Source organism: Nicotiana sylvestris, chromosome 6 (genome assembly GCF_000393655.2).
Source record: "Nicotiana sylvestris chromosome 6, ASM39365v2, whole genome shotgun sequence".
Taxonomy (NCBI): domain Eukaryota; kingdom Viridiplantae; phylum Streptophyta; class Magnoliopsida; order Solanales; family Solanaceae; genus Nicotiana; species Nicotiana sylvestris.
The window spans coordinates 77,804,751-77,817,738 of NC_091062.1; the positions used below are offsets into that span (position 1 = coordinate 77,804,751).

The 12,988-nt window shown below is 37.1% G+C and overlaps 1 protein-coding gene across 1 annotated transcript; it reads right to left on the reverse strand.

Moving 5' to 3' along the window:
* Positions 1–4,650: 4,650 nt before the first annotated feature.
* LOC104248493 (mitotic-spindle organizing protein 1A-like) lies at positions 4,651–6,917 on the reverse strand. Its single transcript, XM_009804756.2, has 2 exons — positions 6,829–6,917; positions 4,651–5,456 (listed from the first exon to the last, which is right to left on the reverse strand). Exon 2 carries the CDS (start codon positions 5,171–5,173, stop codon positions 4,952–4,954), a length of 222 nt encoding a protein of 73 aa, XP_009803058.1. The 5' UTR covers positions 5,174–5,456; positions 6,829–6,917; the 3' UTR covers positions 4,651–4,951.
* Between the last annotated feature and the right edge of the window lie 6,071 nt (positions 6,918–12,988).

Here is a 12,988-nt window from a genome sequence, read left to right on the forward strand (position 1 = left end):
CGCCCTAACTCATGAATTTTACTACTATTTGCATCCCCATATTTACACACACTCAAGTCTCCCAAAGTGATGTTATTTACTCCCTCATATGACTCTAGAGCACTCTTCTCAATATTGACATCCTCAAGAAAAACATGGTCTAGTGATTGGTATTCTCATTTTAGCTCCTCAATTTGGTCTAGAAGATTTTTTTAGCTTCACACAACTCATTATTAAATTGTTGGGTGTTACACGCATCAACCTTTGCACTCAAATCTGCATCTAAGTTATGTACATCCAAGCCAAAATTATCAATTTTATGTGCAAGTTCATCTCTCTCCATAGACCAATCATTCACCAACGTTGTTAGAAGACAACATCGTTCCGCATATTCGCCTAATCAAGAATATCCATCCCAATACCAACCCTTACTCCCATATTCAAATTCAAATCTCCAAGAGGTCAGGCCATGACAAGCCCAAAAATTCGTGCCATAAAAGTCTTCCGTCAACCAAGCGTCTTTGTCAATAAGGTTACCCTCCATATATTTCATCCCATATGTCATGTTGAGAGAACTAGAAACACACTAAGAGAAAATATTAAATATTTATAAAAATAAAATATATACAAAAAATGGATAATATTAAAAGTCTAATCTAGAAAAATAGCTAATTTTTAAGTCCCCGACAACGTCGCCAAAAACTTGTTGCTGCCAGACGCACACGCAAATATACGTGGTCGTCAAGTAATAAAGTGACTAAAAGTCGGATGTCGAACCCACGAGGAATTGTGATTAACTATTAAATAAATTAGACTATCCTAATTATCTAAGCAAGATTTAAACCTAGAAATATTTGATTCTAAACTAATCAAAATAAAGAAAAAAACAAATAATGAACTTTGAATAGAGGAAGAGCAGATTTTTATGTTATTAATGTTATGAAAACGATCTAGGGTTATGGGCTATCTAACATTCCTATTGTATTCTTCAATTAAATTGACTAACTAATTTATCTAACTTATTGGTTGACAAGGTTAATATCGCTCATAAGAATTTGTCGAGTTCTTAATCGCCTATTCAAGCTAACCTAACACTTATATGTCTATGGAATTAGAACTAACAAGAACGCATTCATATTTCCTGTACATCAACCAAGCAAGACAATTAGGTATATGTCTATTCTAACCGCGAATTCATTCCCCGATGCCCTGGTTCAAGAACTTGCTCTACTCGATCCTATATGCAATCTAGAATTCCCACTTTCGAGTTCAACTCTACATTCGTAGATAGTATTCAATTGGTGATCAAGCAATCAAATAATTAAGTGCGAGATTGAATAAATAAACCAATATGATAAATCAAGAAAGAAAAATCAATATTCGAATAAGAATAGTCATGAAAGAACCACAACCCTAGATGTGAAGTTTAGCTCCACATAGACATGGTAGCCAAACAACAAATCATACAAAGAAACATAAAAATTATAAAGATTGGTGGAAGAAAAGATGAAACTCGATGATCCACAGCGGCTCTGTGCTTGTGTTTTCCTCTCCAAAACATCCTCCCCTCTCAAAATAGGTTTAGATTCGCTTTTATATGAGTTGGAGACATCCTACGGTCGAAATAACCGAGTCCTAATCGAAATAGGACACGTTTACATTTTGAGCATCCAGGCCAGCGTGGGGCGCTGGCCCTGACGCTCAAATTTTATACCTATTTCTAAACCAAAGGTATATATATTACCATAATGATGGCTTTTTGTGTCAATGGACTGGAGGGAAAGTATGTATATATATATATATATATATATATATATATATATATATATATATAATCTTTTAAAGATTTAACTCTTTTCTTAACTCTTATTTCTTTAATCTCATTCCGGCCACGGTTAAACACTTATACCCTTCTTAATTATTTTCGGGTTTTACTTAACCGGGTTCTCCTAGGAATTTACAAGTTAATCCATCAGAATTGTTAAGAAATTGGGAAGCTAACCATATACTAAGAGAGATATCTAGTTGTTATCAAACTAATAATCGAACATATGAACATAAAACTATACCGAATAACATAAAACTGTAAAATAAACGGGGTAATATCTAGCAGAAACATAATTTAGATATATATATATATATAAGTTATCCCCTACACAGGTAGGGTATCCCAACCCCCACCCACGTCATAGTTCACGTATCGCAGCCCCCAACATACACACCCATGTCGGAGTTCAGTCGTGAAGCCGACCTCGGCCACCGTGAAAACCTGCATAGAAGACTTTGTTCTTCCTCTATTAAAACCCAACAACAAAACCACCTAAAACTAGTCTTAACCCACAATTAAAACCATTCACAAAAACGAAACAAACTCCATATATAAAAATTAGCACAAGACCTCTAATAACCATAGCTTAAAGGTGACAAAAGAGGGATTAGTGGTATAGAAGAGAGCAGAGAGGATAAGTGAAGATTAGAGTTGATTTGGGTTAAAATTTCAGATTGAAAATCAACGAGGAAGAAGAACACACAATATATAAAATACATATAAACCACATACAAAATACATACAAAGACATATTATATGAAAATTATATTTAAGTTGTATGTTGTTGTAATTATATTAAACTTGTAAGAATATTATATAAAAGTTATAGATAAGTTGAAAAGAAGATATATATTGTATGAATAGTTGTATAAATTTATATTTAATTTGTATGTTGTTGTAGATAGTATCAAATTTATATGGTGTTGTAGATATACCAAAGTTGTATTAAATTAATACGAAATTTGTATCTAACTTATAAACTGTTGTACTATATATTCTTCTTTTCTTGCTCGATTTGCTAAAGGAGAAAAAATAGAGATGAGGCTATTGCCATGGTTTTCCGGTGAGCCATTGCCAATGGTTGGCCCAACAGTTGCCCGTTTTCTGGCGCGACAATGTAGGTGGTGTTTGAAATGGTTTCTTGCTGCTTTGGTAAAGAAGAGAAGGAGGAGAGATTGGAGGGTTTGTTTGGTCATATATCAGCCAATGGTGAGAAGGATTAGGAGAATACGAGGGAGGCAACAAGGAACAGGAAGAGATCAGGAGAGGAGATAAAAAGAAAAAGGGGAAAATGATAGTAATTAAATCCCACTAATCAAGGTTTGGAAGCCTTTTAAGGGGAATGTATAAAATTGTAAAAAAAAAAAAAAAAAAAAAAAACTAGTTAGTTTTGGTAATTAGCAAAACATAGTTAAACTAGGTATAGTTAAACTAGGTAAAATAGTTTGTAATATAATATATGTAGGAAAAAATCTCTTTTTCATTTGTCTGATCTTATTCTTGATCCAATGTGAAAAGCATGAAGTGTTCTGTTTTCTTTTGTGTGCATATCGACTAATTCCAGGAGGTATCTACTACCTCTCACCAACATACAATCGGATAACTCTATCCATCAAAACTTAGACAGATGAGAAACATAAACAGAAAATCTTCGTTATGCCTCATATAACTCTTTAGGGTAACCAATTCACGTGATCATGGATGGTTGAAATAAGCAAAGCATGACCAGTGTGATTCATTTGCAAGGATGTAGGCGTCAAATTCCACCCCCATTTGCAACAGATAGTTGGGTAACAGAATGACTGCAAAACCAAAAGGCAGCCACTAGAAAAAAACAGAAGATACTTTGAATTTGACTATATTTGTACCATCATTTGACTGTGTTGATCACCGTGCAACGTATATGGGTGAATAAGCCGTCACCGCTGACTTCTGATAATACTTTCATGTGAGAGAAACAAATTTTATTTTATTTACACCGAGGTTAAGGACAAATTGCTTATACATTAGATGACCAGAAAATTATAAGCTGCAGCTACTTTGAATTTTACTTGAAAATCATAAGCTTTATTCCACGAAGACTCTAGGTATTACAATGTGCATAATAATGTTCCCCCACTGGCCATAAGGAATTTAAAAAACACGTTTATCTATTTAAAGAAGAGAATATTTGAAGTAGGAGTCAACTCACTTTATTTGAACAAGGACTCAACTCACTTTATTTGAGCCATCAGTAACTATTTGTGTCCTATAGTTCACCATTTCGATATCATACTTATCCATCCTCGAATTATCAATTTTCGTAGAAGTACAAATTACATCGCGAGGAACCTTCATCTAATTGAGCTGTTCAGTTAAAGCTCCTAACTGAATGACAATGTAGTCCATTTAACAGGAATAAAAAATTCTGTGTTCTGTGGAGAACAAATATAGCGAAATAAATCTGGATTCTGCTACTAAAAAACAGAAATAACCACACAACAAATGGACGAAAGCCAACTTCCTTTAGAGTGCATCCCAATTGATTGAACAGATACTGGAGTTATTAGACAATAATGGCATAAATTGTCATGCAATGAAAAAAAAATCATTTGCTAACCAAGTTTCTTCAACAATTCAATAAACCTTCAACTCTAGAAAACCTATTACTAATAAGTTAATTAACCAGTAAATACATCACTTTGAACTCTGTTAAAACGAGCCCTTGATGAGTACTTGCTTATAAGCTAAGTTGGCAATATCAGAACACTCAACTGACAGTTTGAACCTTTTATTAGTTCGAATAGAAAGAAAACACTGAACAGACAAAAAGATGATAGAATTAGCCAATTTTTGGATTGAGCTTTTCGATATCTATACACTATTAGCAATGACATAATCTTTTACAACATAGTCAAGAAATATACAGATACCAACAAGTTGAAACAGAAACTAACAAAGCTTGCATAATAAGGGATTAACCAGAAGGCTCACTCCATATAAACCTCAAGACTTGTAAAACACTGTGTTTAATGCCAAAGTAGGAAAAGACAACAAACAACTTACACATCAGTCAACAGGGAAAAAGAAACAAGTTAAAAAAGAGCCCCTCTTGAGATTGTACCTACCACTTTCAGCAATCTAAGAGGATTGAAAGAAATCTTTCTAAGGTGCTGATGGAGCAGTTTTTGCGGCAGAAGAAGAAACTGATGTTTCTCTGCGAAGCTCCTTAACTACAGCGGCCAAAGCCTCAGGGCTGAAACCCATTTCACAGAGAGCAATCAGAACGGATAGAGTGTGACGATCAAGTCCAGTGTCAAGAATATTCGACATGTGAAATACTAGATCCAGTGAATCCCGTGCATGGCGTGCAGCTTCTGGATCCATTTGAGAAACCGAAAACCCACAATCATCAACATGAGAGGGTGATAGCTATAGAATTATGTTTCACTTTGTTCCTTGTACAACAGAACTCATTAAAGTGAACAGAATAAGAAAGGAAGACTAATTCTCTGAAGCTGAAATATTTACCAGTATAATGAACTGGATCAGCTTGTCTTCTCTTCATCTATATCAACTTTCAAGAATGAGATGATCCTGAGTTCAAAATCTTTGGAACGCGAGAACGTATGGATGCACGACCAATGAATTTGGGATAATAGCAGTCGATCTGACAAGAAGGACTACAAAATATAGTCTATTCTCTAATAACAATCTTGGCAGAAACAGAAATTAATATTCAATAAGAAAATTACTTATCAAGTTCTCTTACATACGAACCTTAAGTCAGTGGTCTATGTGAAAAACTGATTTGGATTTAAGGGATATTTTTAGATTTCAGATGGTCAGAACTTGAACTCTGCGGCTGCAATATATAAAGAAATTTGGTATATTGCATGGATTTTATGGTTTTCATTTTCTAGTGCTGAAAACTGATGAAGTAATGAAAAGCAGTCCATATTTTATGGAATTATTCCTCTTACTGAAAGTTTGAAGGAATGGAAAGAAAACGAAACGAAATGAAAGACAGTACATTTAAAGTCATAATACAACATTTTATCGTTCCTTTTCATTCCTACATTTTCTTTCCAAAAAGATAGGCATAGAGGACCTCAAAGGCAGATTAGTGCACCTTCAAAACTTCGGAGCCATTATTACATGAGAAGCAAATAAAATACGTATTAACTTTTTATTTATATGACGGTGGAGCTTGAACCAGTTTGTGCGTAATTTTTTTGATCAAGCTGAGTATTATAGTTGTGACTCAAGCTTAGCATCTCTAGGATTTAACTTTTATTCCTCAACCACTCAACCATCCTCTTGGGGACAATAAAATGAATAATAACTTTTAAGAAACACAAAGACCAATATGAACTAATGCAGATGATATGTTTTTTAATGACCGAGAAATCCCAGAGGGCCGGTGGCAACTGGCGCACGGTTCAAAATTTGGTTCAACGGGTCCATCCCTCTACCATTTTTCACTTAAATACCAAGTTCTGTTTGTAGCATGAGTCAAAGTCGTGACGTGCGCCTAATCAACACATCACGAGTTACGTTCTTACCCCTAGATAGACCTGTGAATATTGTATGTAAAGATATCAATTATAAAGTTCTCTAAACATACAAACCTTAAGTGAAGGGTTGATGTCATAGACTAATATGAATATTAGGGATACTTTAGACCACTTCAATTCAAATGCAATTAGATTTTGAGGTGGTCAAAACTTGAATTCCGTAGTAAGTAGCAAGGTTTTGGTGAATTACTTGAATTTTCCGACTTTCACTTCTACTGCTCAAAACTCACATATTACTGGTAATTATTCCATATATATGGCATAATTCTCTCCTTTTAACTAGTTAAGTTAAAATACATTCATTATGGTTAATCTCCATTCCTTTCCTTTTTTTCTTTCTGAAATATAAACTAAAGAACAGTTATTGCACGAGAAACATATAAAATGCAAAACGAAAAAAGAAAACCTATTCATAATTCGAATGTACACTAAGAATCAATTGGAATAAAGAGACGGAGATCTTACAACTTGGTTGCGCGGCGTGTAGTGAGCCCGAGGGAGAGTACGCAGAGGAGAAGAATGTTCACTGGCCGAGAAAAAGTAAAATAAAATAAAAGCCGTGCGCGATTGAAGTCAATCGATTTTTGAGTACTAATTCGGTATTAAATGGTTTGTTCTCCTTCTAGCCCGACATGAAGATATTTGGGCATGTGGGTTCCAGAATGGAATTTTGAATTAATTACATTTAGTATACTTGATTATCAATTCTATACCATAATGTATTTTAACTATACAATTAATATATCGTATATCACTTCTTAATTAACGCTACCGTATATTCCTCCCCCACCCCCCACATTTCTCTCTCCCAAACCCACACCCTCACCCACGTATCTCCCCACACCCACGTTTCAAACTCATTATTCCCTCTACTAAAACCAGAGAAACATATGTAACACCCTTCCATTAACGTCCAATTTCAAGTTTTTTTCTTCTAAAACAAGTCAAAATTGAAGTCAAATCTTCAAAGTTCATACACACATTTACCTTCAGCTTCAAATTTTCTCAATGAAGAAGAACAAACCTTCAAAGAGACAAGAGAGCAGCAATTCCATCATTGACAGCCATTAAAAAGCTTTGAATTCAAATTTGGGTTTTCAAAAATCATTATTTGTTTTGATTGGGTGTTGTTGTAAATAATTGGGAATATGTTTTGAAGTTTATATCTCAATTTTGAGGGGTTTTGGTCAAGATTTAGACTTGGTTTTGGCTGAATTTCAAATTGAAACTCGAAGAAGAAGAAGAAGAAGAAGAAGAAGAAGGAGAAGAAGAAGAAGAAGAAGAAGAAGAAGAAGAAGAAGAAGAAGAAGAAGAAGATATGACATACATTATATTGCAGCAATTGTAGATAAATTGTAGAAATATTGTAGATAAATTGTAGACTGTTTTTTGCAGAAGATTTGTAGAAGTTTTAGTCGTTTTTAATTTGTGAAAACAGAAAACAAAACATCTACAATCATAATACAAATAACCTACAATTTATCTACAAAATATCTACAAACTGGGTACATTGAATTTTAATATCCCAATTCCCATTCAATTGTAGCTTAATTGGTATTTTCGACATAATTGCGTTTTTTGCAGAAGATTTTGTAGAAGTTTTAGTCGTTTTGGATTTGTGAAAACAGAAAACAATGCATCTACAATCAGAATACAAATAATCTATAATTCATCTACAAAATATCTACAAAGTGGGTATATTGAATTTTAATATCCCAATTCTCATTTAATTGTAGTTTAATTGGAATTTTCGACATAATTGCGTTTTTTCAGAAGATTTGTAGAAGTTTTAGCCGTTTTTATTTGTAAAAACAGAAAATAAAACATCTATAATCAGAATACAAATAATCTAAAATTTATCAACAAAATATCTACAAACTGGGTACATATTTGAAATCGACATGCTTCCCCTGAAATGTATGTTTCAAATTTTTTATACATATTTTTGTCCAAAACAGTACTAACTCATCCACTTTAATACAATTTTTATACAATATTGTTCAACTTTCATACAATAGGTAAATGAATAAAAGATAAATAAATAAACAACAGTCTACAATTTTTCTACAATTTCTGCAATATGTTTTTTTCTTCTTCTTCTTCTTCCTCTTCTTCTTCTTCTTCTTCTTCTTCTTCTTCTTCTTCTTCTTCTTCTTCTTTTTGTTTCAATATGAAATCCAGTCAAAACCAAGTCTAATCTTCACCAAAACCCCTCAAAATTGAGATATAAACTCCAAACCATATTCCCGATTATTTTCAACAACACCCAATCCAAACAAATAATGATTTTTGAAAACCCAAATTTGAATTCAAAGCTTTTAAGCTTTTTAATGGCTGTCAATGCTGGAATTGCTGCTCTCTTTTCATTTACTTTGTATTACTGAAATTTGCTATTGAGAAATAGAGAGAGATGTAGAGAGAATTTCTAGAAACAGAGTTGTAAGGCCCCGTGAAAACTTGTACTCAAAACCGGGTAGCTCGTGGTGCCAAGTCCCGAATATATGTTATGAATGTGTAAAATTAAGCGAGCCGTGGTTCGGGCCCTTTTGGTACTGATCTATGTTATAAAAAGTCAAGAAATACTGTTTTCCAAAAAATGTGATTCTGCGGTCGAGAATGCGGTCGCATATCAGGTATGCGGACCGCATAATCGCCGCAAAGTGAGTCAGTGTGTTGGTCGAATTTGAGGTTAAATATGCGGTCCGATATGTGGACCGCATAGTCGTCGCATATTTCCCTTGGGATTTTTGAGAGGGGCAGTTCTGCGGTGCATTATGTGACCGCAGAACGGGTCCTATGCGGACCGCATTTCTGCCGCATACCCAGGCAGTGTGTCCAGATTTTGGGAGCACTTTTGCGGTCCATTCTGCGGACCGCATTTCCACTCTACGATCGCAAAGTGCAATCGCATACCTAACTCGGGCTCCTATTTTTCTAAATTTTAAATCCGGCCCCTTATTCAATAAAATACCCCAACCCCTTATTTTAACATATTTTCTGAACAAAACTAGAGAGAGATGAGAGCATTTTAGAGAGAGAAGAAGGAGCCCAACATTTAAATCATCCAAATCTTGCATCAATCCTCAAGAATCAAAGAACCCAATCATAAGTTCTTCATCTAAGAGGTAAGGTTCTATACCCTAGACTTTAATTTCGAGTTTGGAGTATAAGATGGGTTATTGAGGTATGATTCTTGGGTGTATTAGTATTATGTATACATGCATGTACAACTTAGGTTTATGGGAAGATTATTGAACATAAATAGGTAAAGATTGGGTTAGGGAATGAAGGAAATTTTGTAAAAGAGATTAGAAATCAAGATGCTCAACTAGTATTTGATAAAATCTCAAATGAGATAGAATTATGAATATCTTCCTAATTTGTGTTCAATTTTGTTATATCCCGAAGTAGATGAGCATGGCTAGAATTTTCGGAACGTTGTAGTAACTCAAGGAAATGAGGTATATATGGCTAACTTTAACTCTTGTAGAATCCCCTTGTTATGACGAGCACACGGTATGTGTACCTTTTATGAAAATATGTGAATTGATTGACTTAGTTGACTTCCATACCACCAAGTTATATGTGATTGTGAGAAGTGATTTAATGTGCCTATCTTATTATGTGCAAAGTTTGTAAATGCTTGAGGATGTCAACATGGAAGTATGTGTTAACCGATAAAAGAATCTTAATGTGTCCAAACGTGGGAATGTGTATAGTGGCGTAAATAAATGGCAACAAACCAAGTGTGTGTGTGTGAATATGGTTATGTGGAAAGAGTTGTGTAACAAATGATAGAAAAGAAATCGTAATTGATGCAATTGAAACAACGGTGGTAATATCATCGGTGACTTGTTGTGGGAAATTATCGTTGTGACTTGAATTGTATACGGGTTATCGTATATGATGGAATTGGTATTGATGTTTATGAAAATTCTTGTGAATTGTTATTGTTGTGAAATGATATTCTGGATGGCCTGAAGCCATGTGATTGAACTGTGAACTACTGTTGTTGTGTGAAATGTAATTGTCCGGTGGGATCGGGTTGCGCGCCGCAACACGAAGTTATAAGGTGTGGGTTGTGGTGATAAGGGTGGCCGAGGTAATAAGGGTGGAAAAGTGATTGAAATCACTATTGAAATAAAAATATGTGAAAGTTGTGAAATCATTGATGTGATGAAATAATGTTGATAGGGGAAAAGGAGAGATTGTGGAGTTTGTTTGGCTTTCGTTGTTCCTTTCATGTGCATTTGATTGTTGATTCTATTATTGTTTGTTATCTGTGTATTTCTTGATTTTATTTGGGGTAAAGTTTGTTCATACATACCAATACAATTCAAATGTACTGACGTCCCTTTTGCCGGGGGCGCTACATTCGTATAATGATTGTAGGTGGTCCCATAACAGGTACTCCAGCCCACCGACAGTAGCACTCCTTCACCTCCCGTTAGCTGAATTGGTGAGCCCCTTTCCTCTCGGGGCCCTACGTGGCTCATGCCGCTTATCCTCCCGAAAATTTTATTTTGGTATTTGCGTAAGGTATAGCCAGAGCCTTGTTACCGGCAAGTATTGTAACACTCTTTTGTATCTCTAGAGGCTCCGTAGACAGGAAATGTGGGTTATGTACTTATGTATTTTGGGTAGTATAACTTGTAAACCACGCTAAGTAACTATGTATGTTATGTAAATCTCGTAAGAATGTGTTTAAATTTATAAATGGCTATTTCACTTGGTTAATGGGTAATGGAAATGTAGGGTATCACGTGGAATAGGAAAGGCACCCAGGTCCGCTTGGCTGGGGGCTACCTCGTCGAGCGCCGGTCGCGCCCCTTGGTTTTTTGGGCGTGACAAACTTGGTATCAGAGCCTAAGGTTTTTAAGTGTCCTAGGATGTCTCGGAGCCGTGTCTAGTAGAGTCCTCCTTATCGGTGTGTTGTCGAACACATCTATAAGTTGGAGGCTACATGGGCATTTAGGAAATTACCTTCTTCCTTGTTACTCTATATCGTGCGGTGAAGTGAAAAGTGGAAGTATTTACATCTAACTCATGTTCTGTTCCAAATTTTCAGTAATGGCACCTATGAAGAGGGCTAGAATCGGCTCGGGGCCAATGCCACCCCAACTGTGGCTGTGAATAATGTACCTGATGTTGTGGGTGAGAGTGACTCCCCGGTCTTGAATCTATCTGGCCCATCTATTCCAGATCCAAGTATTCCTGTTCTAGTTGCGGCAGAGGGTGCTACCATCCCTCCCGCTGATATTCCTGATCTTGATGCAATTCCAGCTTCCGGTCCCGGGGTATCTGATGGGGACCTTAGAGGAGCCATCCATATGTTGACCCAGTTAGTGGTCGCTCAGGCCCAGAGATCTCATGATGCCCCTGCGCCCCCCAGCGGATAGGGAGATTCCGCCAGCTCCAGAGTCAATCAGTTTCTGCGGTTGGCCCCTCCAGAGTTCACGGGCACAGACCCAGAGGCCGATCCGTAGGATTTCCTTGATGAAATGTATAAGACCCTTCGAGTGATGAAGGCTACAGAGACGGAAAGGGTTAAGTTGGCTTCATATAGGTTGAGGGGAGCAGCGTATTCGTGGTTCGAGATGTAGGAGGATTCCCGTGGGGAGGGAAGACCTTCGGCTAGATGGGATGAGTTCGTTGATGCATTCATGGACCACTTCTTGCCTGCCGAGACAATGGCGGCCCATGCCACAGAGTTTGAGGTCCTCAAGCAGGGCAGTATGAGTGTTGGGAGTACCACATGGAGTTTGTGAGGTTGTCCAAGTATGCTCCTCAGTTAGTGTCGACCATGGATGCTTGAGTTCGGCGATTCGTTCAGGGTCTTAGTCCTTTGGTGGTGAATGAGGCTGCTACAACGGCCTTACACTCAGATATGAATTATGGGAAGATTGTGGGGTTCGCTTAGGACACAGAGGCTAGGAAGTTGAAAATACGGGCAGAAAGGGAGAGTAGCAGCAGGGCCCGATCAGTGGGTCACTCAGGGAGACCAGTTCTGTGGAGAGGGCCATCCTAGTCATATGCCCAGCCCTCAGCAAGCGCACCGCCATCTGTGCACAGTTATCAGCAGAGCAGTCACTTGAGATCAGGTTCAGACAGTAGGATACCCCATCATTCCGATCGTCCAGGAGGGAGATCATAGCAGCAGGGGATGGCTTCATGCCCTAAGTGTGGGAGGTTCCATTCCGAGACTTGTTATTTGGATATTCCGGTGTGTTATAGATGCGGGGTGAGAGGTCATATCCAGCGGGACTGCCGTGCGTCCAGTCAGGGAATGGGTAGGGGATTTGCTCAATCATCCGGTTCTTCAGCTGCCACATCATTTGTGTGTCCTCCAACCCCAATAGGGCGCGACGTAGTTAGGGGTGGAGCTCGTGGTAGAGGTGTAACCAGCCAGGTTTACGCCTTGAGTGGTCGCCAGAGTGCAGAGGCCTCCCCAGATGTTGCTACAGGTATCTTGTCTGTTCAGGCCATTGATTGTTATGCTCTTATTGATCCGGGGTCCTCTTTGTCTTATGTCACCCCATTCATTGCTTCAAGTTTTGGGGTAGAACCCGAACAGCTTCATGAGCCGTTCTCTGTATCGACTCCAGTTGTTGATTCTATTATAGCC

Excerpts from the sequence above, each read along its gene's own strand:
- LOC104248493 (XM_009804756.2), bottom strand. The coding sequence starts at position 5,173 with ATGGATCCAGAAGCTGCACGCCATGCACGGGATTCACTGGATCTAGTA.